The sequence below is a fragment of the Dreissena polymorpha genome, chromosome 11 (assembly GCF_020536995.1).
Source record: "Dreissena polymorpha isolate Duluth1 chromosome 11, UMN_Dpol_1.0, whole genome shotgun sequence".
Lineage (NCBI taxonomy): Eukaryota > Metazoa > Mollusca > Bivalvia > Myida > Dreissenidae > Dreissena > Dreissena polymorpha.
This window is the reverse complement of record NC_068365.1, coordinates 80,682,616-80,708,400: the sequence shown is the minus strand read 5'-3', so window position 1 is coordinate 80,708,400 and position 25,785 is coordinate 80,682,616. Positions and strand designations below refer to the sequence as shown.

Sequence of the window (25,785 nt, the reverse complement as noted above, 5' to 3'; positions counted from 1 at the left end):
GTGAAATCCTCAATAAAAACACGTTTGCTTACGATTCTGCCGATTCACTTCTAATTGAAACTGAATTTCTCTTATGACAATACGGTCAATCTCAACTACGCAACGCCCAATTACCAACCCTTGGACGCCCCGCCCACATAGACCACGCCCACAAAAATTTGGTTTTTACATAACTTCTTCATTCAATCTCCAATTTACTTCATACTGAACATTTCTCATTACAACAACACGCCGGGTATGCGAATACTTCGTTGACGGATGGCACTTCACTAACAGAGAACAACAAACGCCACGCGCGAGAGGTAAGTTCCTCTGTTTTATTTAAAGTTATATCCTAAAGATTAGTTTTTAAGACAAGACACATGGTCGAGTTGATAAATGGTGTATCCTTTTGTATTGGGAATACACAATTTCACGGAAGAATGGTACAGTTTTGCCCAAAAATAGAAAATTCGATCGGAAAACAGCATAAACTGGATGAACAGTAAACATTTTAACAAAATACAACTACTTAGAATTATTGCAAGAAATTGTTTGCTATTCCAACATGTAGAGTAATCACTGTGCTTCAAATACTGAAATTTTGATAGTATTCAATGAAATATAAACAAAGATAGTGCATGTTGTAATAGGTGGCATACATAAAGTTGCAGGCACTTTGTTTACCGATAAAGGGCACTTCAGATTACGGAGACTTTCAACAAAGCGGGCACTCTAATAACTGAGTTTTATCTTCTACCTTAAATGCATTTATTTATATTATGGCTATTCATACGAAACATTTTGAAAATATATTTTTCAAAAATCACATTACTATTAATTTATACTATGTTTATTATAATTGCAATTTTCAAATAAGATAATATTTATTATTAAATAAATGTGTACATAACGATCTTGTTTTTTATTGGTAACTTGAGATTCAGAGAAATGAAAATACAATGGATAATGCGGATCAACACAATCGTGTTTAATTTTACTTATAGCAGGGCTCTAGATAACGGTAGTGAAGGGGTCTTTATGAGGTAAATACACATTTGTTCTTCATAAAATCCTATGTCGGTTGTGCTTATTTGAATCGCATCATCAAGACGATACTTATGCGTAGCAACAAAATTAAAAAGAGAATGGTAAAACTCCCTTAATTTTGAGCTCTGCTTATAGGGAGCACTTCCCTTTCCGCAACGCTAACGTTTGCTCGAAGTGCGATTCACCTGACCCTAAATCACTGTATTGGTTTAAAGAAACACGGGTAAAATTAAATCGTAAAAACAACTGATTCTGGAAAAAAAGAATGCGTATATAAAATGTTTAAATGTCATATTATGGAGTCAGTACTTAGTATACCCCCACAAACGAAGTTTAGGGTGCTATATAGGATAGAACTTGTCTGTCTGTCGGTCCGTCGGTCGGTCGGTCCGTATTAAGTGTCCGCTCTCTCGGTTTTCATCCGATCTTCACCAAACTTGGTCAGAAGTGGTATTAGAATTCTGCCAATATATCTTCCCACAGTTTGGAAATGGACATTTCTTGTCATAAATCACAACCTCTACCTCATGGGTTTTCTTGTGGAATTCCATGTAGTTACGAGTGGAAAAAAACCTTTCCACAACTTTCGCACATGATTGGCCTATGTTTGTCCTCGATGTGTTTCCTTTTATCTTCCTCAGTCTTAAAGAACTGAGTGCACACTGAGCACTTTATGCATCCATCCTCATGTGTCTTTAAATGACGCTTCAAGTAGGCTTTCCTAGCATAACTGGCCTCACAAATTCCACACGAGAACCGTTCGCTTGTACACAATTCTTCTTCTAAACTAATGTCCAACAACGAACCGTCGGCGGCATTCATAAGCTCCGATTCACTCATCCTGTAATAAATAATTGTGTCACTTATATGCAACTTCATATGCAGCATGTGTTGTGTTTATATTAAAAACAAAGACGGATATGCATAACTTTTTACACCACTGTCGTGTGATTAAATCGACCCCGCCCGTTCTTTTATTGCTATTTTCGTTTACTGGCATTGAGCCAAAAAGTTCCAATAGAATTTCGGACCTGCATCGCTGCTGATATTAATCTCTGAGAGGCAGTTTAAGCAGAGTGATTATTCATGACATGCTATCTAATATATAAGTAAATAGCCTTAGTACCTTCATTTGCACATAAAGATAAATGCTTTAGATCAACCGTTTAGAACGTAATTTAAAATATATGGTCATATAGATTTTACTCATTAGACATATCCAATTTGTTTAACATTTATCTTTCACATTTATACCAAATCATAATCATTTTTCAAAGGGATAAGAACATGCTTCGGTAATTCGTTTTTTTTTTGCGTACTAAGTAAATACATTTTTATTTATTGCCTGCTTACTTTAACAGTATTCCACAGCGAATTCTGCATTTTTGATTCACAAAAAACGAGTGTGTTATATCTGGAAAAAAGTGTCTAGATGTCGGGAAACGAAGTGCCATTGTTTTTTAGATGATCGGTAAACGAAGTGCAGATGAAAAAATGTGCATGCGACTCTTAAACATTTGAATTTTCTCAAATAAATAAATAAACTAAAATGTAACATGTTGTACCATTACTGGATATATTGATCTTTTATTTCGAATAGTAAGCACGTTCTTGATTTATTTCCAAGTATGTTTATTTTGTTAAAATATGTACTGATCACTCAATTCATGCTGATTATCGATGGAATTTTATCGATTTTGTTTAATAATTCACCGTTTTTCCGCGAATTTCTTTCTTCGCAATACGAAGTGCTATACCATTAATCACCCAAACAATGTTCTGTGTCTAAAAACCAAATAAACAGGACATAAATACAAAAAAGCTGAAGAACTCACCTCTCGCGCGTGGCTTTTGTTGTTCTCTGTTAGTGAAGTGCCATCCGTCAACGAAGTATTCGCATACCCGGCGTGAACAAGGTCTATCTCGACCATCCATGTCCATATAACCCACCTCGGGGCCCCACCAACATAGGCCTTGCCCACCCAAAATTGCCTTTTAATATAACATCTACGCGGCTTGGGGATACGCGTCGGCCTCTGCCGCGCCACTTCTAGTTTCAAGCTGGCGTGATATTGTGTGGATTGCAATACAGTGTACGACATGCAAAAAGTTTTTACTTCTACCTTAGTTAATTAAATCCAACCTTCGTGCATGCTTACCGGGCTGACAGGCCAATGTTTTGTTGCTCCGTCAGAGAACGATGAGCACAACGTTTTCTTATGCTTACCGTAGTGAATTCTGACGCATCTTTCAAGACTGCTTCCCCGTTCTTACAGGTAAATGTTTTGTACCTACCGTAATGTGCAGCGCAACGTTTGCTTAGTTAATTATGATGTAGCCTTCATGACTGTTGCTCGGGACTGAAATTTGATTGTTTGGTTCCTTCTACAGTGCTCAACATAACGTTTGCTTTTGCAAACCTGAGTACATTCTGAAGTTTCCATCAAAACTGCTGCTCCGCGCAGCAGGTTGTTGCTTGCTTGCTGTTTAACACAACGTTTTCGTTAGGGCTCACACGGGTCAAAACAATTCATCTGGTCGGGTCGGCGGGTCAAAATTAAAATACCTGAGAAAAATCGGGTCGGGTCGGGTCAGATAATACATAAGTTAATTAAAATAAAACTACATAAATTGTCATAACATGTTTTAGCATTCTTAAATATTCACTTGTTTGTCAAGTATCTTGTTGAGAATATATTACTTTTTATTGTTTTGATTTATTTAATTATGAATGAAAAACTGAACTACATAAAACTATTTATTAAGTTTACAAAGCGTTGTTGAACTTAATCAACAAACGTAAGTATTACTTGGAATAGCGATCAAAAGTGCATGAATAGGAAAAACAACCTGTCAAGGAAAAATAAAGCTTGGCTTATTTTGAACAGAGAAGCCAAAATAATTAAACTGTAAGCTCTAACTGCATTTTCTACTTTGAAGTCAATATATTTTATAATAAAAGTTTCGTTTTTTAACGTTGCCATTTTGGGATATGAAAAACAAATAAAACTCGACATTTATGCTTTTGGCGCGTCACTTCTAATCATTTATGACTATTTGTAATAACAACTCTCTCCCTCTCAGACAGACAGTATATTAACATTTTATACAAATCATCGTCTAAATACACAAAATATAATACAAAAAATTGTCACGTGTCTATATATTACAACGTATGAGTTATAACAAATGTAATATAACAATTTGAGACAAAGTATATTTAACAAAGAAGAACGACTTTACATTACCGTAGTTAAATATATATTGTTTTACTAACAGTAAGGAACTACTTTAGTTTTTCGCTGGCAATATTATTTGTGATAGAATTTCTTACGGCTAGAGCTTCCTTCATATATTTACACAACTTTATAATTTCAATTTTACAAGTTGAGTTCAATAAAGAATGGAACTTAAAAACAGATGGATTCACAAAGTAAACAATTTTTATATATTGTTGTCTTAATTGCTGGAAACATGGACATTTAGATATAAAGTGGAATTCATTCTCTATGTCCCTTTGATCACAACATTGACAATATCTTTCATAACGGGGAATATAATTACGTGTGTATCTTCCAGTTTGAGTTCTCAAAGGGTGGGCAGAAGCCCATAGTTTAACAAAGTATGTACGCAAACTTTTTGGCAGTAAATCTAAGTAAGTTTCGTATTCAAGAGTTGTTTTGAATATTATATACATATCTAAAACAGAACTATCGTTCATATTGCCAAACCATTCTTGGTTAAAAGCATCTACAATTCTACATTTTAATTCACATAAAAACGACTTTGCATTAATCATATTTGCATTTTCGACTATATATGAAAATCCATAATCATAAAATAACTTTTTTCACATTCGAAACCCAATTTTTATACCCTTTATCACAATCATTTATCTCCTGGTTATACACAGTTTTTATGATAATATTTTCACTATTAACAACTTTAAGCCAATATTTTACAATACGAACATATCTATTTACATAATGTGGGTGTTACCTAATTCACCATACACCGTTGCATTACATGTATTGCTTTAAAGATTTAACAACCTTTTACAAAATTTTAAGTGGATGCGTTCAATATCTTTGAGTTTATTAAAACCCCATATCTCCGATGCATAATTTAAAATAGAACCAACAAAGGCATCAAACAATTGACACAATATTATAGGTTTTAGATCATACTATTTGCATTTATAAAGCAAAGTATTCATAGCCTTAAGAGCTTTACCTACTAACTGCTCCTGGTTTAATATATAACTACCAGTATAAATAATAACAGTACCCAAATAGTAAAAAATTATCGACGACTTATATAGTTTCCCCATTATATGTCCATATCTCATCTCGGCGAATTCTACCCCTTTTCCGAAAAAACATTATTTTTGTACATCAGCGTAAAATGGCAGAAAGTCCCCATGAGTAACAATAAAGGTAAAGGTTGTCTAAATGAGATTGTATTTCTTCGGGTGATTTACCCAAAATCGCCATATCGTCTGCAAACAACAGTAAAATTAAAATTATATCTTCTATATTTAAACCAGAATGGACACTATCTTGTAAAAAAAAGTTCTAAGTCCTCGACAAACAATGAAAATAGAATAGGAAACATTACCTCCCCTTGCCGAAACCAACGGCGTAGCTAAAGTATTCAGAGTATGTCGAGCATGCTTTTACACATGGTTTTACATTTTCATACATATTTTTAATTATTCGTAATATTTTGCCGTGTATACCGGATTCGTACATTTTTAGCCATAATGCATTGTGATATATGCTATCAAAACATTTAAGCATATCAACGTAAACAACATACAGACGCTTATTTTTATTTAAATAAAAAATGTTGTACAACTGACATAAGAATATTTATGGCATCAACGGTTGAACAACCTTTTCTAAATCCGAATTGTGCATCCGAAATTTTAGCATTATTTTCGCAAAATAATTCAATGCGCATGTTTAAAATAGTTGTAAATAGCTTAGAAAAACAGCTAACAAGGGTTATTCCTCTATAATTATTCACATCGTCCTCAAGGCCTTTTTATGCCCTCTGTCCACTTTTCAGGAAAATAGCCCGAGGTTAAAATACTATTAAAAACATAACACAAATGACTGGATAAGATATCAATGCACTCAATAAAGTATTCGATTAAAATACAGTCAACACCAGACGCTTTATTACGCTTCAAGTGTTTACATGCATTTAATACATCATTTACCGTTATTGGTTGGTCTAATTCTGGAAAAGTACAATTTTCAATGTAAAAGTCATTGTTCGAACAAAAAAATTCTGTCTGTGCATTATGATTTTCCGAATTAGTATTACTTAAATTTTCAAAATTCTCTTTAAATACATGTTACAGTATATGGTTCTTTTAGGCACAAGTAAAAGCGTTCTACTAACATGAACAAATAAGCATTCAGATAATAATCATATGAAAATAGCAAAATACATAATCACATTTGCATACATCAAATGAAACCTTAACATCCAGGTGTCATTACAATACAGTACTGCAGTGTCAAATGTCTAAAAACATATACCACTATACTAAAGCTACAATCAAACTAATGCGTGGCTATAATACTACAGCTATATTATTCCATATTAATAATCACACAAACATAACGGCATATCATTACTCTACGGAACAATTTCAATCTAAACTGAAGCTGACAAGCTAGAAATGCGCTATTTCATTTGTCAATACTGCAAGATACTATCTTTAAAATACAGTACACAAACATAAGTCAAAATGTGCATGCAACAATTGCAAAATGTAAATGTTACAACACTGACAGAAATCAGCTCAATAATATATTATGGTAAAACAAATAAAACAAAAGTCAAAATGTGCATATAACAATTGCAAAATGTAAATGTTACAAAACTGTAACATACATCTAATGGAATTTTATTGCAATTACTTTATTTTTTTTATTTGAAAATGTTCCAAAAATCTTTCGGCTTTTTACTTTTCAAACTTTCAATTTCTGCCATTTTACGCTGATGTACAATATTTTTATTTTTCTTAATTATTTTTTTTATAAACACTTTTCTTTTCGCACAACACTTTTCTATTTAAATCGGTCATGTTAAGGTTAAAATATTCTAAAGCGTCATGGTAGTGATTTCGTGCAGTAATACATTCGTTGTCAAAGCAATCTGCATGCTTTAAACTACTGTCAGTATTGAAAGAAGGTTTATTACTGTACTTGTTAGATTTTGAGAATAGCTCATCCGCTTCACTGCGAATTGTGGCTGTGAATTTATCTAAAATGGAGTTAATTGACAATTGGCTCGAATTATCAATACTTCTAACAATATCATTAAAAATAGGAAGTTTCGAAATAATTCTTGAGCGAAATTCATCTCTACGCGAACTGTCCCATTTATATTTGACATCGGTGAATGTCTCGTAACTAGGTAGACAATTATTACCAAACAATGAAAAGTGCAACGGTGCACTCAGTCCATGTACATTCCATGATAGTATGGATATCTCACTGCCATCGTGCCCCTACGCTCGCACCGCGTTTCCGTCGATGTAAATAGTATCGTATACCAGGTACGCCCGCTTACCCTGTCGCCTTGCCTCATTTATCTTAGGCACTAATTTACGCCGTTTTTCGATGACGTCCTGTGGAAATTGTTCGAAAAAACGGTGCAAAGTCCCATCTAACTCTTTCCAGCATTTTCGAACGCTCTCCCTGTCCTTGAAATATGTAAATTTTGCCACTATATTTCTGACCTTGCCAGAAATTGGTGAACCCGGTGAACGGTGCACCCTTTCGAACTTTATGGAGTCCGCAACGTCACGAGGTACCTTACAGGCGTCATGGAGGTGCTGGCTAAGCCTCTTCTCTGTTGTTTCCGATGGCTCGCTTCCATTCGAATTGTCCTCCGATACCCCCGTGAATATTAGATTGTTGCACATTGACTGCGACTGGAGGTATGTTACGTTGTCACGTAGGGTATCCCTCTGCTTCTCCAGCTCCTGTACCCGCTCCGACAGCTGCGCCGCGTGGATGTCCGCCCCGTCCACCGTGTCCTCAATGCGTGTAACGCGCTCGTCTACCTTCCTTACTCGATCCTCTAGAGCAACCCAAAGTTTATTCAAATCTTTCTTTTATGTTACACATTTGCTTCTCGATAGAGTCTATGCCGCCCATTTTCTTTTCTACAGATTCAAGGCGATCACTTACATTTTTCATGAGTGTCATTAAGTCCCGGATTGTTGGTTCAGCACTATTTTCCGCCATTGCAGCACTGTCACAAAACTTTTCAAATACACTACTTTCTAAATTATCATCACCAAAAAGCACAGAGTTAGTCCAGTGCAAAACTTCGCTTACCGACGCGTTTGCTGACTCATCCCCAACAATAGCCACATGGTCAAATCCGTTACGCAACCCTCCTTCCTCTGTGATTTTTAAGGGATCTTTTCACGGTTTGGTAAATTGACAAAATTGAAAAAAGTTGTTTCAGATTCGCAAATTTTCGTTTTAGTTATGATATTTGTGAGGAAACAGTATTACTGAACATTTACCATAGTCCAATATAGCCATTATATGTATTTTTGGACGATTTGAAAACCTAAAAATTATAAAGCGTTGCAACGCGAAACGATTGAATAATTTGGAGAGTTCTGTTGTTGTCGTTTAAATTTACGAAACAACGAATATTTCTTATATAAGGTATAAAATACTTAAACTCAGTATACCCAGCGGAATAGCAGAGAGGGCTAATGCGTTTTTACTTGAGACTAACTCCAGGACTCCGGGGGTCACTGGTTCGAGACCTGTTACCGGCTACATTTTCCTTGATTTTTTACTGAAGCTTTTAAGATCCAATGTTTACATTTATCAATATAAAGCATTTAATGACAAACTTCAAAGTATGCCAAAATCTGTGAAAAGGCCCCTTTAAGTTCCTTGGTTAATAACTAGAATTGAAACTTCCGATATTCCAAAACATTAAAACAAACAACTGTCTTTCTCGAAAATACGATGGATAAACGCCGTGTGCAATACTTAAAGCTACACCGCACATCTCCGGCCAAAAGACATTAATTATCGTTAAGTTCTTTGAATTATTGATTTTTATTCCGAATCACTTAACATAGAGTACTACATTTTATTGGCTACGGACGAACTACTTAGGTAAGCAGATATACATACGTTCATGTCTATTGTAACCATTGAAGGATATTTTATCGTTTGAGATCAACATAATTAAATTACAGTTCTCATTAAATAAAAAATCAAGTTGAAAACAATCGTGTATTGTGGTTAATAGCTGACAGGCAAAATTCTGATTATAAAATAGGTGCGCTATTTGTTGTTTTTTTTACACTAAACTAACCATAGCATACCTCAGTACGAAGAACGGGGTCAAGAAATGTAAGTGATGAACGTTAACGTTGTTATATGTTATAAAGAACATGTTTACAGGACCAGCATACTAAATCAATACATGAAGTGTAACTTTAACATTATAATTAAAACATATTTTTAATATGTATGTAAATGTCAAACTCGTTTTTGGAGGAAATCATGCCTTTACATAATCATTTTTTTAAATAAAATTAACAGTGTCGGTGATTCTTAAAATATTAATAAGTTCCATCGACAGTCTTAGTACATTGATTAAGAGTACTCACATCGATCGTTATTAACAATCATTATCAATTCTATAAACACCACATATGTGTATATTTCTGCCCAGCAACTGTTTGTAGAGGTTGGTCTTAATAATTTTTATCCCATTTGTATACCGACATTGACGGTATAACACCCCATGGAATAAACTACCTGTATCCCACCTTGTTGAATATCCCTGTCGCGTGCACGGACTACTTTTTATTCTACAACTGAATGATTTTTCATAAGAAATCTCTAGAGTCGAGAAAACTTTAGCTTTAAAATTGTACGACCTTCAACTTTTAGATCTAGTCAAGGGACATAATTTTTCGCCATCCGTGTAATGAATCAGCTGATTGATGTACCGACTCAGTTGTCGAACTTAGGTCTCGGCCACCGATGCTCAATAGTGCCCGCCTACCAATAGGGGACATTGGCTTGGCCACCGCAGCTCAGCAGTTACGGAGCCTATACCACGTGACTTTATCGGATCTGTGTTGAAAGAATAAAGCGCGACCCAGTTAAAAAAAAATAAGGATTATTTTTTTAAATATATCACCATTTTTATTGGGATAAAGTGGAGAGCCCGCTCATTCGTAAGAGTTTTCTATAGGTATCATGACCTTTTTAAACAAATAAGTATTTTTTAATAAAGTGCAACCGCGCGTTTGATCGGTTAGAAAAATGTCCGTTCAGTGTGGGGACTTCATATTAAAAACGCGCGGCTCAGCAGTGCCCGCCTACCAATATGGGACATTGATTCGGTCACCGATGCACAGCAGTGCCCGCATACCAATATGGGACATGGACTCGGCCACCCCAGCTCAGCAGTTCCTGCCTACCAATAGGGGACACTAGAAAATACAAAATAAAGCTGACAAAGGCCCGGTCACACCGCCAGAACTTTGCTTGAGCGTTCCTGGAGCGGTGAAAAACAATCATCACCGCTCGCTACCGTTCACGAACGTTTGACAGAAGTTGGTCCCCGTTAAGGCAACGCCGTATACGCTCGGTCACAGCTGGTGGTTCCTCCTACCGCTCAGAAAGTTTTGAGCTGCACAAAATATTGCGAGCGGTGAGGAGCGGGCAATTTTCCGCTCCGACAAAGTTCACCACCGTTCCAATAACGCTCAGTCAAAGTTTGGCACCGCTAGACGCAAGTTCGAGGACGTTTGGGTCCGCAAGGCCAATGCAGAAATCTTGAATGCTGGACAACCGCTGCTTCGCCAGCTTTGCCCGGGCGGTGATTAAACGTTGCACAAACTATGGTGGAGCGGTTGTAAGCGTTTTTCGAACGGACACGGAATTACTGGAACGGTGTCGGGCGTTGAAGTAGCGATCCATTGGAGTGATGAACTTTGGTTTGGCGTTGGTATTGAGCTGTTGGAGCGGGAGCAGAATATGGCAATAAATACGGGGAGAAATGAGTCAGGAGTCCATTTCAAATTGAGCTATCGTTGAGTGCAGACATCATTTTAATTTGCTCAGTTACAGTAAAAGTGTTCTACCATGGATGCTGTGAGACTTGTTGTGATTGATGCACTAGTCCAGCAGCAGAATCAGAACCTCCTCAGATTGCAACAAGCTGTTGACAGAAGGAGAAGAGAGAGAAAAAGGAGAGACAGAGTTGTGTGGGTCAGACAGTGGATACTGAGAAGGCCTGAACATGAACTGTATCACAAGCTGATGGTGGAGCTGAGGAATGAGGATCCACGAGCCTTCCATCACTTTATAAGGATGCCACCAGCCATGTTTGATGAAATTGCACAGAGGCTGACCCCCCGATTGACCAAACAAGACACCAATTACCGACCAAGCCTGTAACCTGTTCTCAAAGTGGCAATCACCCTACGGCACCTGGCCTCTGGTAACACCTATAGAAACATGCAATACGCCTGGAGAATTCCCCACAACACTATCAGTGTGGTAGTTAGAGAAGTGGTAAAGGTCATCATTGAGGAGTACACAGATGAATTGTTGTCTTGCCCAACATCTGAACAAGGATGGAGAGACCTGGCTGACAAATGGTACCAGAGATGGAACTTTCCGCACCGATTGGTGCCATTGATGGCAAGCACGTGGCCTGTAAAGCTCCTCCTTACTCTGGCTCAGAATTCTACAACTACAAAGGCTTTTACAGCGAGATCCTGTTTGCCATGGTGGATGCTGACAATAAGTTCACCTACATTGATGTCTCAGGCAATGGCTCATCCTCAGACGCTCAGATCTACAATGAAAGTGATCTCCATCGTGGGCTGGACCAGAACTGGATTCATGCCTTTCCTCAGCCAGACCCCCTACCCAATGACAATCAGAATGTGCCTTACTTCATCATCGGAGATGACGCCTTCTCACTGCGGACCTACCTCATGAAGCCGTACAACACCAGAAAAGCTCACCCATGAAGAGCGCATCTTCAACTATCGGCTGTCCAGGGCAAGACGGGTCGTGGAGAATGCATTCGGCATCCTGGCCAACGGGTTCCAGATTCTGCTCACCGCCATGCAACATCACCATGAAACTGTCAGAACCATCGTGGAAGCTTGCTGCATTCTCCGCAACCTGATGCGCACCCGCTATCCAGTTCTCCAGAACAGACTTGTGGACCGTGCACAACCAGACGGCAACCTGCAGCCTGGGGCATGGAGAGAAGGACGGAACTTGGAGGACACTATCGTCGTGCAATGCCCAAACACAGCCTCGCGTAATGGGAAGAGGCAGCGTTACCTACTCAAGCATTGGTGCAACTCCCCTGCAGGATCAGTGGACTGGCAGGAAAGAATGGTGGCTATCAACTGAACACTGCGAGAACAATGAGGATTCACTTGTGCATTTTCCATATACATGTTATATGTTGATAACTTTGTTGTAAATGTTATTTGTCATTGTTTAAGGAATTCGAACGTTAATGGTGCCCCAGTATTGGACATGCAATGAACAAATTGTACTTGTGTTTGTTTGAAATGTTATGATATTTATAAAGAAACTTGTGATACGATTCATTCTTGATGTCATATTACATTAATAAAAGCACTTAATGTTTAATCCATTAAGTCCCAGAAGCGCTTTTCGCACCTCTGAGCCATTGTAATAAATAAAACATTTGCTCCAAAAGGGAGCAAATACTCTAATGTTTTCAATGATTTTAGTACTATGGGGTCTTGTAAGTCGTTAAGCCTGTAGTAAGCTGTCTTTTTGGTAATTTTAGTCAAAGAGGTAGACTCAAAAAATAGCCTGGGTCTTAATGGGTTAAAAAATGTCTTGTTTAATACTTGAAGGTTTTTTTTTAAGTTAGAAATTCCAATAAATAAAGTAGTCAAGAATATTTTAATATAAATGCTGTTTATTAAAGCTCAAAACTTATGAGACCACGCAAACACACAAGTGCACATAAAAACAATAAACATCAAAACAGCTTGCCAGCTCATTCCTTAAACAAAAATCACATGAAATAACTGAGCAGTCCCTTCAACACATCACAAGCAGTCTCAATTCTCCTCAACGGTGGCCCTTATCTCTGCCAGTAAAACATCAGTCCCTTAGGCTGTGGCGGGGATTGGTATGGATGGAGAATTTATATCCTGCCGTTGAAGATCCTGGAGAATCCACCCCTCGCTGACGGCGCTTATGTTGGCTTGGTTAAAGGAGTAAATTTTCGGCATGTCTGACAACATGAGTCCTGCGCTGGAGCTCCTTGGGGTGGAGGATGGCTGGCTGCCTCTGGGTGTCTGCAATTGCTGGAAGTGCTGAGGCTGGTGCTCAGGCTGAGGCTGCTGCTGGAAGCAGTATTGCTGAGTCTGGGGCTGGTAGCAATGCGGCCGCTGCTGGTAAAAGGTGAGTGTGGGTGAAGGTACTGATGCTGGTGGTGGTTGAACTGGAGGGAGGGGATGGGGGATGGGTCGCTGCATCTGGTGGAGGATGGCCGTCAATCTCTCTACTGTGAGCTGGTACTGGGTCTCAGGTATTTGTTGGAGAGACTGGAACATATACGTGATGAAGGGCTGTCATGCATGGCTGATCTCCTGGGCTTTGACCAGTCTCTCCAGGAGGGCGTTGGTAGCCTTCATACTATCTCTCATCACCAGCATCGCAGGGGCGTCTTCAGGCTCGGCTCTGGTGGCGGCACGGCGTGGTCTGGTGGTGGCGGAGGAGAGAGCTAGTGGAGGTGGGATGCCCTGGGACGTCGTGAGTGCCGCTTGAGTTTCAATGAGCGAGAGGGAACCCTCGTCTTCTTCCTGTTCCTCGACGTCGTGGGAAGACTTATGAGAGATGCTGGTCGACGCCGAGGGCTGGACTTTTGGATGCTGGTTTGCTAAAGTTTCCTGTGTGAGGGGTATGTTTCTAAGAGGCTGGCCTTTCCTGGGCTTGACCTCCGTGTGCAGGAAGGCGCAGTTTCTCTGGATGAACAGTTCTCTGTCCGTCAAGTTCGCTGCAGCCTGGCCTGACTTCTTGCAGATAAGCTTAGCGTAAAGGTCCCGGACTGACTTTTACCATGTCCTGAGAACTTCAGCTCCCTCCGCAATGTTCAGCTCTCTTGCCTTCCTGGTCCAAAGTTCCGTCTTCTTCTGTGTATCCTTGTAGTTTGTGGCCCCCTTCCTCCACAAACGTTCGTGCTCCCGGACTCACTCGATGAGTTGCTCCCGAGTGTCATTGTCGAGCAAGAGGGCCTTGCGACGAGACTTCTTCTGCGTCTGACGCTGTTCATCGTCTCGTTCAGATTCTGAAAAGAATAACAGTTGAATAGAAATAATAAATGTATAAATGAAACATACATTATTTAGATCAATTTGTATTGATTTTTCATTGCATTCTATCACATTATCATTACCTTCAGCACCAGCAGTAGCACGGCCCTCCTCAGATTGGTCATCTCCAGGTGGTATTTCCTCATTGTCAGACTGGTCCTGTGTCATGGCCATCTCGGGCTCGTCATCAGAGTCTGCAAAAAATAACAAATGAATAATAAATACGCTATGTCAACGTAATTAAAAGATTATTATTATTATTATTATCATTATCACTACATTTCATATATTTTCATTGGTGATTACCTTCATCAGCAGCTGCCCCTGCCAGGGTTGTGGTAGCAGTTAGCAGTGGGTGTGCTAACATTGGATTCTGGTGTATTATAATCATCACTAAATTTAATATTTCTATTGGCGATTACCTATATCAATAGCTGTCCCTGTCTGGGCTGTTGCAGCAGTGGCTGTGTTATCAGTGGTTGTGCTAGCAGTGGATTCTGGTGTGGCATTACTGGTCTCTGCAAAATATAACAAATGAATTATAAATTAAAAATGTTATACCTATATTTACCTGACTCCATTGGTTCAACTGCCTGCTCAGTAATGGTCTTCTTGGAGGCTGCTGCCTCTCCATCTCCAGCATTCCACTTCTTTAGTCTACGTGGCAAGATGAACTTCAACTATCGACTTCTATCAAAAATTATCAGAACGTCGATCAAAGCGATCCGTGCAGTTCTGAAGTCAAAAGCGGTTTGCTGCAATACCAACTTTAAACTCCCGCCGAGCCAACGTGCGCATGCGCAGAACGCCTCTCTATCAACGCTCGCGTCACCACTAAACCAACGCTCGCGTCACCGCTCGCTACCGTTTTACCAACGCTAAACCAACGCTGGCTTCAGCGGTTCACCGCTTTGACAACGCCCGTGTTTTCGATTTTTTTTTTAATTCGGCCCCTCTTCATACCGTTCAAGAAACGCTCCAGCAAAGTTCTGGCGGTGTAACCGGACCTTAACTGATGTTTATGTAAAGCATGCATAGTACGTCAAAATATTCAAAGCTTCACAAAATGATTTATAGTTATTCTATTTTGGGTTACAGTATATGTTGTCTGTAGTGTACATCTAAATCACATCATACTTCATTAATATTATGTTATGTATATTTTGTATTTTGGCAATACTCTTCACATACATATGGAGCGAGAATTTTACGGACCTGGGCGAGGGAAGGGAGTTCACCGCGAAATATTTCTGTTAAATGTAAACACGCGATTGTTGAACATTGTTTGGACATTGTTGAACGTTAGCCTTAACGACGCAACTGTGATATTTACTAGATTAATACAAACTGTCATTGTACGCATTTTGGTATACTGATATGATTTTAAGCCTAATAATACGTTAATTGCGATATAGGCTGTGTCGAAATATTGTTTATGCTCAGTAATGCAGGGGCAAATCATTTTTACCCTAATTCCCGATTTCGTTTTTTTCGATTAAAAGCTTTATATAATTTTTTTACTTCTATATACTATGTCACAGAAACGCTGTATTGTTAGAAGGGTTTGCCGTATAGTATTGATCTGATGTATCACAAAAACGTATGACCCCGCGACACAGATTCAGACACAGGCACGCCTACGAGTAAGGCCATGAGCCCGCGACACAGGTTTGGACACAGACACGCCCACGAGTAAGGTCATGACCCCGAGATACAGGTTTGGACACAGACACACCCACGAGTAAGGTCATGACCCCGCGATAAGGTTTGGACACAACAACGCCCACGAGTAAGGTCATGACCCCGCGATACAGGCTTGTACACAGACAAGCCCACGAGTAAGGTCATGGCCCCGCAACACAGGTTTGGACACAGACACGCCCACGAGTTAGGTCATGACCCCGCGACACAGGTTTGGACACAGACACGCCCACGAGTAAGTTCATAGTCCCGCACACTGGTTTTGACACTGACACGCCCACGAGTAAGGTCATGGCCCCGCACACATGTTTGGAAACAGACACGCCCACGAGTAAGGTCATGCCCCCGCGACACAGGTTTGGGCACAGACACGCCCACGAGTAAGGTGATGACCCCGCGACACATTTTTTGACGCAGACAAGCCCACGAGTAAGGTCATGACACCGCGATACAGGTTAGGACAGACACGTCCACGAGTAAGGTGAAGACTCCGCGACACAGGTTTGGACACAGACACGCCCATGAGTAATGTAATGGCCCCGCACACAGGTTTGGACACAGACACGCCAACGAGTAAGGTCATGACCCCACAATACAGGTTAGGGCACAGACACGTCCACGAGTAAGGTGATGACCCCGCGATACAGGTTTGGACACAGACACGCCCACGAGTAAGGTCATGACCCCGCGACACAGGTTTGGACACAGACACACTTACGAGTAAGGTCATGGTCCCGCACACAGGTTTTGACACAGACACGCCCACGAGTAAGGTCATGACCCCGCACACAGGTTTGGACACAGACACACACACGAGTAAGGTCATGACCCCACGACACAAGTTTTGACACAGGCACACCCACGAGAAAGGTCACATGACTTTCTTAAAGCTTTTTTTTCAAATATTTAACAGTGTGTTATTTCTCAATAGACCTTTCCTTTACACACATTTCGACCATTTACATATATAAGTTTTATCGAAATACATACAATATCTTAAGTGGGATTGAGTACATAATCTTTCATACGGACTGACTCGTACTCTTATTTATTGCTGTTATTTAATTGGGGCATATAAACACGAAACGAAAAATGTATTGTTTTATGAAAATTTGTTATTGTTATATAATGTTATATATATTTTTGTTGCATGTCTGTAGTGTTATTACAACTAGAATCGCATTCATAACATCAGGCATAAGCGCGGATACAAACATGTATATTCAGGCACACAAACATGTATATTCAGCCATACAAACATGTATATTCAGTCACACAAACATATTCAGTCACACAAACATGTATATTAAGTCACACACATATGTATATTAAGTCACACAAACATTTATATTCAGCCATACAAACATATTCAGTCACACAAACATGTATATTAAGTCACACAAACATGTATATTCAGCCACACTAACATATTATGCCACACAAACATGTATATTAAGGCACACAAACATATTCAGTAACACAAACATGTATATTCAGCCACAGTAACATATTATGTCACGCAAACATGTATATTAAGGCACACAAACATATTCAGCCACACAGACATGTATATTCAGCCACACAAACATATTCAGTCACACGAACATGTATATTGAATTTGTTCGAAAATTATTGTAATGGTCAATTATTTAAAACAGATATTCATTAAGAGAAGAAGAAAACAACATTATAATCCCTGTAACTTTGAAAAACCAGCCGAATAGTAGAAGCATGCAGACTCACCAGTAATGCCCTGACAATATCATGGAAAAACGTAGCCGTAAATTAACGACAGCTTGCTTGGTGTATTTCCAAACACCGATAATGCATGATACCTAAACAACAAAGGATTAGATCTGCACAATTAGCAATTGGTATCGACATTTTTCATCTTGAAACTTTGCTGAGTATGACGTTATGTTATCTTCATGTAAACACAAATGTGTGATGATCACATGTGAACATATAAGTGCTTCCTAGGACGTTGACAACATAAGTTAGGACGGTAACAACATTTTGTGTAAATTCTTCACGTTTTATACAATAATACAACTTAAACCGATTGATGCCTAGTGTCTAGAAAACAGGCCTTGGCAAAGATAGTAGACCCAGATGAGACGCCGCATAATGCGGCGTCTCATCTGCGTCTACGCTGTTTGCTTAAAGGAATTTCTGTGTGTGTAAGAAATATTCTAAATATAGAAATTAATATACTAGACATCCCTAATTTTGAAAATAAATTGATCCAATTTAGAATGATGGAGCAGTCCACTAGGCATAAATGGGTTAATAATACATTGACTATTTGAAACCAATGTCAAGCGACTGCACATCTTAGCTTGAATACGTAAACTTATCTTTGGACAAAGATTTGCTAAAAGCCGGATGGTCGAAGTTCATTAACCCAATCAGTTCAAATCTCTCCCCAAGTTTTGGAAATCCATATTTCCGGAGAATTGTGTCTGCCTCAGCGCGCGCTTCCGGTTGAATTTTTCGCCTGGAGTCCGTGTTGTAAAACGTCTGACTAAGCTCTTGGTTTTTGTTCACGTCGACCTTGAACGCGTCCGTTGCGCTGTTCACATACTGAGACCGGATGTTGAGCCGTTCAAACATGGCACTGCATGTGCGCCAGGGGTTTTTAAGCATCTCTTCGTAAAGGACGGAAATAACGGGAATGTTTTTCTCCGTGCATTCCACGACGGACGTGATGCACGCCGCCCAAACGCTCGTGAACATGCCCACCGTCGACATGGAACCCGGGCTGGTGAGCGGGGGATCCTGGTCCAATGTGTACATGAAGTAGTGGTGAAACAGCCTACGGAAGAACGGCATGATGGTGGCGATCACCTCATTATCTATGATAAAACGCGCGCACTGGGCGGTGGTGTCGTTGGACATGGTTCCTATGTAAGACGACACAGTCCGCAAGCTGTTCCTATATAGGAAGATTTGGCGGATTCTGGGCATGAGTTTCTGTATTGTTTTGATCTGAGTACAGCAGCAAGGGCGCGAGCGGATGACTATCATCCCGACCCTGTCGTCTGGCTTACACAGCAGACGGATGGCGCTCGTGAGCACGTTGTCGTATTCCACTGCTGACAAGGCCAAAGTCTTCATCAGGAACGCGAGCGTAGTGAGACAGTCCGGTTCCTGAATAATGCGCGTACCGGGAACCTTTTCAAACATACGGGTCATTAGTGTAGCCCCGCACCGCCCGGTACTAGAAATAAGCATCACGGGCACCCTAGGGTCGCCAAGGTCCGTGGCGAGTTTGTGGAAGACTCCGCGTGGAAGAACGACCAGCCGACGCGCATGCCTGAACTGGGCGTCATGGAAATTGCCGTCTGACGCATACACGTCCTCGAGTTCGTCACATTCCACAAACACAGCCTCGGTTTGCGTCACGCAGTAGAGGGACACGTGCGGCTTCAAGACGCAGTTTGGATGTTTAAACGAATTGTGAAATGTTATAAAATTCGAAGCGTCCGCCGTTACCAGCGGGTGTATTTTCCGCCGCCATTTTATATCTTGCACATGCGCGGCGGACCGGAAGTTCAGGCCACTGCGTGTGTCTCGGCGCATTTTCTCGACCCCTGTTACGACCCATGTGAACTTCTGGAATGAAGTGACGAGCAGACGAGAGAGACGGTAGAGGCAGAAGGTGAACACGAGGATGATGAAGTCCCGGACCTTCTTCAGGACGCGGCTGATATTCTCAAGGTTGTTGTCTGTCGTCTGCTTGGAGTCCATCACTGAAACCAGACGAGGAAAAATACATGATATATGGCGTATTAACCCATTTATGCCTGGTAGACTCTTCCATTTTTCTAAATTAGATCAATTTATTTCCAAAGTTAGGGATGTCTAGTATATTTATTTCTATATTTAGAATATTTCTTACAGAAATCCCTTTAAGCAAACAGCGCAGACCCTGATGAGATGCCGCATCATGTGGCGTCTCATCTGGGTCTACGCTGTTTGCCAATGGCTTTTTTCTATACGCTAGGCATAAATGGAATAATTTAGGTTTAGACTTATTTTGTCCCTGAAAACAATAAACTTCTAAAACCATCAATATAGAAGGAGACCTATACCTGTTCACTTTACACAGTCACATTATCTTCCTAATTTTAGTCCGCGACAATAAGCTGCTTAAGCCATAAATGACATATTAAACTATACAAATCCTATTCACTTTAAAGAGTTACCTTTAAATATCTAAATGTTCAGATTTGACATGTTTAAAAAAACAAGTTTATGCAGCGAAAGCAAAGTAGATTCAGAAAGACACAAACAATGGAATAAAATGCTTTTTTACCGGAACTACAAGCAAGTTTCAGTACAAGAAAAGTATATTTAAAAAGTAATCAATTGTACTGAGTGCGACCAATTCAAAGGTTTGACAGAAATGTATGCATCGGTGTACATTGGGCTTTGATAGTAATTTCTCTGAAATCATACATGGAAAACATACAAGTACATGTATGTGATTCACATTATGAGACAAACTAATACATACCCAGACAGAATACTAATCCCTTTGAAATTACATCTCAACCAGTCTCATACAAAGTGTCTCTACCTGTCTCATACAAAGTGTCTCTACCTGTCTCATACAAAGTGTAAAAACATATCGGATTACTCCCATTTGCTTCATTTGGATCATTTTTTACTACTTTAGGCTACGTGTGTTTAATAACAAAATGTTGAGAATTATCCAGCTAGATACTGATTAAGAAAGTTTACACCCTTTAAAGAATGTTTTTGTATACATGCATGCCGCATGCTTTGCCGCTGTTGGAAGTGTCAATGACATTAAGGGCGATCGACCAGACATTCATTTAAAGTGCACTTCTAACCCTTTCTTCATCTCTATATGAATAATGTACATTTGATTTTATCAACTCGTGTTGACACATACGTACATCTACTCTCAACGGTAAAATGTTGTTTACACCGTTAATGAATGTAGCCACCAGTACAATTTCACGCACAATGACTCCTTGATGATATCGTACATGGCGTGTGACGATAAAGCGAGACGTGTAACAACAAAAAGAAACATTAAATTACAAATGAGCCGCGCTAGGGTAAACGGAGCTTAATGCACGGGCGTAAAATGCCGTCCCAGTCCGAACTGCACAGGCCAATCTTCGATGACACATTACGCCCATGCATCAAGCCCTGTTTTCGCAGAGCGAAGTTTAAATAGAATAATTAAACTAAAACAATACAAACAATGAATGGCAGTTTTACTCAGTATTTGTACCAGAAATTCGGTGATCTTACACGAATATTTAGAGTAGGAAAGTCAACATACTGTTGGTTTTCCTGGCTGTTGATGGACAATTTTCAACTGATTTTTATTCAAATATTTCTAAAAAAAATATTTTTAAGTATTTGATAATTTGACAATTGTTGATGAGGCGCGATGTATTGAGCCTCCTTCTGAGAATACCGGGCTTTATGCATGTGCGTTAAGTGTCGTCCCATATTAGCTGTGCGGACTGGGATGGCAAATATATTTAGCTCAGTTTATCTAGATCAAGGTACTTTATTATTCTGCAACAAATTATGCTCCTACATATGCCCTAAGTACCAGCAAATGTAAGGGTAGATATTCAAACATAATGCCGCTAACAGCGGGCATTGTGGTAATGTATCGCTTAAACCAAACCCATCCGTCTGTAGTGTCGCCGTGAAAATGTTCTTCATTTCAGTGTAACGGTTTGAAACCACACACCAATGCTATTATGAGGAAGTGTTGTTTATAAATTTACCAATTAAACGGCGAAATGATAACCCGTATATACACAAAGCAGAAATCTACCCACGCCGGATTGGGCGAGCATGTTTAAAGAAATTAAGACACATGTCGATCGTAGTTTCACGGCGGATGCATGAACATAAATATATTTTTTACCTGTTATCCTTTTCCTTGGCATTTGTATTTAGGTGTAGACTGCACACACTATAAATATGGACACCACAGCGTTTGAGAAACGAGCATTCACATGATATAAACAAAACGTTTCTTTTAATTGAATGATCAATATTGTCTATGTAACATACAGATGTAAACCATATCATATTCCAATAGACGAACGAATAGTGAAATGTCGGTAAAAATTCAGCCTTCGTGATCTAATACGTTGTGAAACAGAATGGGGTACATTTGCATCATAAAACATTGCTTTGAATGAACGCAGATCAATTTATAAAAAAATAAAGTACGTCATGCTGTCTGATGCTCGGTCGAGTCACGAGGCTGGAGCATTTTTATTCATTAAAGCTTTCATAAATCAGTCTACCATTAATGAATGAGTCAGAGCGTTTAAGGAAATAAGATGCAACATTCCGAAAGCTAATTCAACTGAACTATATGCAACAGTGTACCACAAGTGAATATTTATTATAATTTCAGTTAGTAATTATGTTAACAAACGAGCTTGTTTTCTCAGCGTATGCGAATGGCATTCAAGTAACATATATTTTACAATATTAAATTATTAAAGATGTTAATACATTTATTACACTTATTTTCTTGTTGATTTGTAAAAATAAGCAAAGCTAACACGTATTGCAGCAGTGTCTATTAAAAGTGAAAACTCCTTTCAAATCAGTCTGCATTACAATCATATTTCCCGTTTATCAGATCTACCCCTGTTGAAACAATGACGCAGGTAATTGTCACATTGCTCTTCATTTGTATATTAAGTTTCATATAATTATTCATCATACCGGTATATACTTTGCGAGTTAATGGAGCATTTTTCATAACAGTCAACCGAGAAAAGGATTGACAAAGACACAAATGATTAATATATGGCCCAGTGTGTATACCAAATATCATGATCATTCTTCATGTACTTATGTAGTTTTAACAACCTTGTGTTATTGTTTTATCTTAAAGGGGCCTTTTCACAGATTTTGGCATGTCTTGAAGTTTGTTATTAAATGTGTTATATTGATAAATGTTAACATTGGATAAAAAAAGCTCTAGTAAAAATCAAGAATAAAATTAAAGAAAGACAAAAAGTAACCCTCAACTGGGTTAGAACCTCTGGCCCCTTGACTAAAAGTCTATCGCTAGACCACTCGGCCATCCGTGCTCATATTTGGATTGTTGTATTTTATACTGTGTATAAGCATTCATCGTAGTGTCACAAACATTAACGACAACAACGGAACTCTTCAAATTTATTAAATCGTTTATAGGCGGTTGTAAATCGTCAAAAGATGCATATAATGGATATTGTAGAGCATGGTAAATGTTCAGTATTACTGTTTCCACACAAATATCATAACTACAACGAAAATGTGCGAATCTGACACATTTTTTTTTAATTTTACCAATTTACCAAAACGTGAAAGGATTCCTTTAAGTAACATTTACATGTGGTCTGACAAATGATGAAAAAGGGCATGGAATAACGTTTGCATTCTCTCTATAAGTATACAAAACCTCTTCAAACTAATAATATCCCCTAGTGAATCGAATGATCCAGTTTTGCGGACGGACGGATTCACGTATAGACGGACCGACCAGACAGACTGAGGGTAGGCCTTAAAGGGATCTTTTCACGCTTTGGTAACGAATTCTATTTGCTATTGTTTTTCATGTTTGTTTGTTTTTCTGATTGACCGTGTTTACGCCACCCCTAGTGAAGCTCTGTATAAGACTTGTTCCAGTGATATTGACCGTGTGTACGCCACCCCTAGTGAAGCTCTGTATAAGACTTGTTCCAGTGATATTGACCGTGTTTACGCCACCCCTAGTGAAGCTCTGTATAAGACTTGTTCCAGTGATATTGACCGTGTTTACGCCACCCCTAGTGAAGCTCTGTATAAGACTTGTTCCAGAAGTATACTGCGATGTACCTCGATAGCGTTCAGACAAAATGACATGTAGTGTTGCATAAAAAAGCATGATGTTGATTATGAATTATACTGATAAAAAGTCATAATATAAATGAGCGGCATAAGGCATATACGTTTAAGTGGCATTAAATAACAATAAATATTTATATTATAGTTGAGTTCTTGAGTCCCGAGTTATTAATCTATGACATTATGAAATTTCAAGACAAACTTAAAAAATGTCAACAGATCTGTGTACTTTCAACGTGTAGTTGGAAACTACTTAGCGGTGCGATATGTTATTTCATGAAATTTTATCAATACATCTTTTTCTTAAATAATTTATTTTAATGATTTATTTCAAAGCATTTTAATTTATCTTATTTTAATGATCGGTAAAAGAAATAAGAATATAGAAATAAGGTTAAAAATCAGTATATCCTATTGTCAGGAACAGTGCTACCTTACTACATATTGCGGCTTGTTTATGAAAAATAACGGTAAAAAAAGCCATTTAAATGAACCAATTGTTACATCATTACTATGTGTACTTCGCATATCACTTGATATTGAACTCTCTTAATTACTTTTTTTCAAACAGCATCTAAATCCATTTTACCGGACGCATTTTTACCTTCTGCCATGCTTTCTAATGTTCCAATAAAATAAGCCCAACTTCGCAATATCAATGACTAACACGCTTCCCGCTGGTATATGCTATCTCCTCCGAACACTATATAAATAACACCACTTAGGAAGACCTTCTTAGGACGCATACACTAACTTCAGTTTTTATATGCATTATGCACAGTATAACAAGAATTTGGTAATTAATGTACCAGAATTACTTTAATAAACACGAAACACAGTCATTTCAGACACATGTAGTACACGTAACAATAATACCGTTCATAACTTTCTCCACAGTTAACAGTATTTACAACTCATACCATGATGTAAATTGTGGCTCATAAACTACCAAAGTTGGCACACAGCAGTTTGCAGATGTGTGCCACAAAATGACTTAATGACCGCTAATGTATAAAATGTCAGTGTAACAAATTACAAGCGTCGTTCAAACGACTCTATTAGCCGTTGTGTGAGTTGAAATCTAGAAAGCTGAAACCAGGTTATGTTCGCGCCTTTTAAAAGCCATTATTTCAAAACAATGTCAAAAAAGTATAATCGTGTAAATCCAAAACGAATAATACATAATGAATAAATAAATAAATAAATGGAAAATAAATAAATAAATAAACACATAAATACATGAATAAATAAATATTATTTACTTTTATTATTCTGCTTGAATAACATATGTAATGACACATGACTGCAACGAAGCTATGTTTGAATTAGCCCATGCAGTACAATATTATTTACTCACTATGTCATCGTAAATTTTATTGATATATATTCCAATTACTCAACTTCAAATACAGTATTGCAAAACATGAATACGTTCATGTAAATATGCTGAGTCATCGTAAAATGGCAATCAACAGAATGTAAAGTTGGGACGTATGTCATACAAAGCGTTTGATTTAAAGATATGAAATACTACACATGAAATCGTCCATTTGTACATCTTTAAACGTAGATAACGATTTAACTCTACCAGTGGAAGATTAACCATTTCCCACTCAGAAACAATTTGAAAATGGCTATGTGCAAACAGCATAAAACCAGAACAGCCTGCGAGTAACTCGCAGTCTGTTCAGATTTTATGCTGTTTGCTGCTCATGAGTATTTAAGGGTTGGAAAAGAAGCCTTTAATACTTTAATTTAGTAAGAAATGTCTT

The 25,785-nt window shown here is 38.6% G+C and overlaps 2 protein-coding genes and 1 long non-coding RNA gene across 8 annotated transcripts in view; all 3 read right to left on the bottom strand.

Moving 5' to 3' along the window:
• Nucleotides 1-7,555: 7,555 nt before the first annotated feature.
• On the bottom strand, nt 7,556-10,111 carry LOC127849972 (uncharacterized). Its single transcript, XM_052382710.1, has 2 exons — nt 10,099-10,111; nt 7,556-8,130 (listed from the first exon to the last, which is right to left on the bottom strand). Exons 1-2 carry the CDS (start codon nt 10,109-10,111, stop codon nt 7,556-7,558), a joined length of 588 nt encoding a protein of 195 aa, XP_052238670.1.
• A 2,891-nt stretch (nt 10,112-13,002) lies between these two features.
• LOC127851382 (uncharacterized) lies at nt 13,003-16,392 on the bottom strand. Its single transcript, XR_008035748.1, has 3 exons — nt 14,845-16,392; nt 14,506-14,616; nt 13,003-14,397 (listed from the first exon to the last, which is right to left on the bottom strand). It is a non-coding gene; the product is annotated as an uncharacterized LOC127851382 (long non-coding RNA).
• Nucleotides 16,393-17,218: 826 nt separating this feature from the next.
• LOC127851257 (uncharacterized) overlaps nt 17,219-25,785 on the bottom strand; it is a 30,133-nt gene continuing 21,566 nt past the window's right edge. For 4 of the 6 annotated variants that reach the window (XM_052384901.1, XM_052384898.1, XM_052384903.1 and 1 more), the window contains exon 2: nt 17,219-19,875. In XM_052384901.1, coding sequence (XP_052240861.1) covers nt 18,458-19,873 — 1,416 coding nt within the window. In that variant the 5' untranslated portion in view covers nt 19,874-19,875 and the 3' untranslated portion in view covers nt 17,219-18,457. Of the gene's footprint in view, nt 19,876-24,617; nt 24,909-25,370; nt 25,484-25,785 lie in introns of those variants that run through there. The other 2 variants (XM_052384899.1, XM_052384897.1) reach the window with 2 other exon arrangements.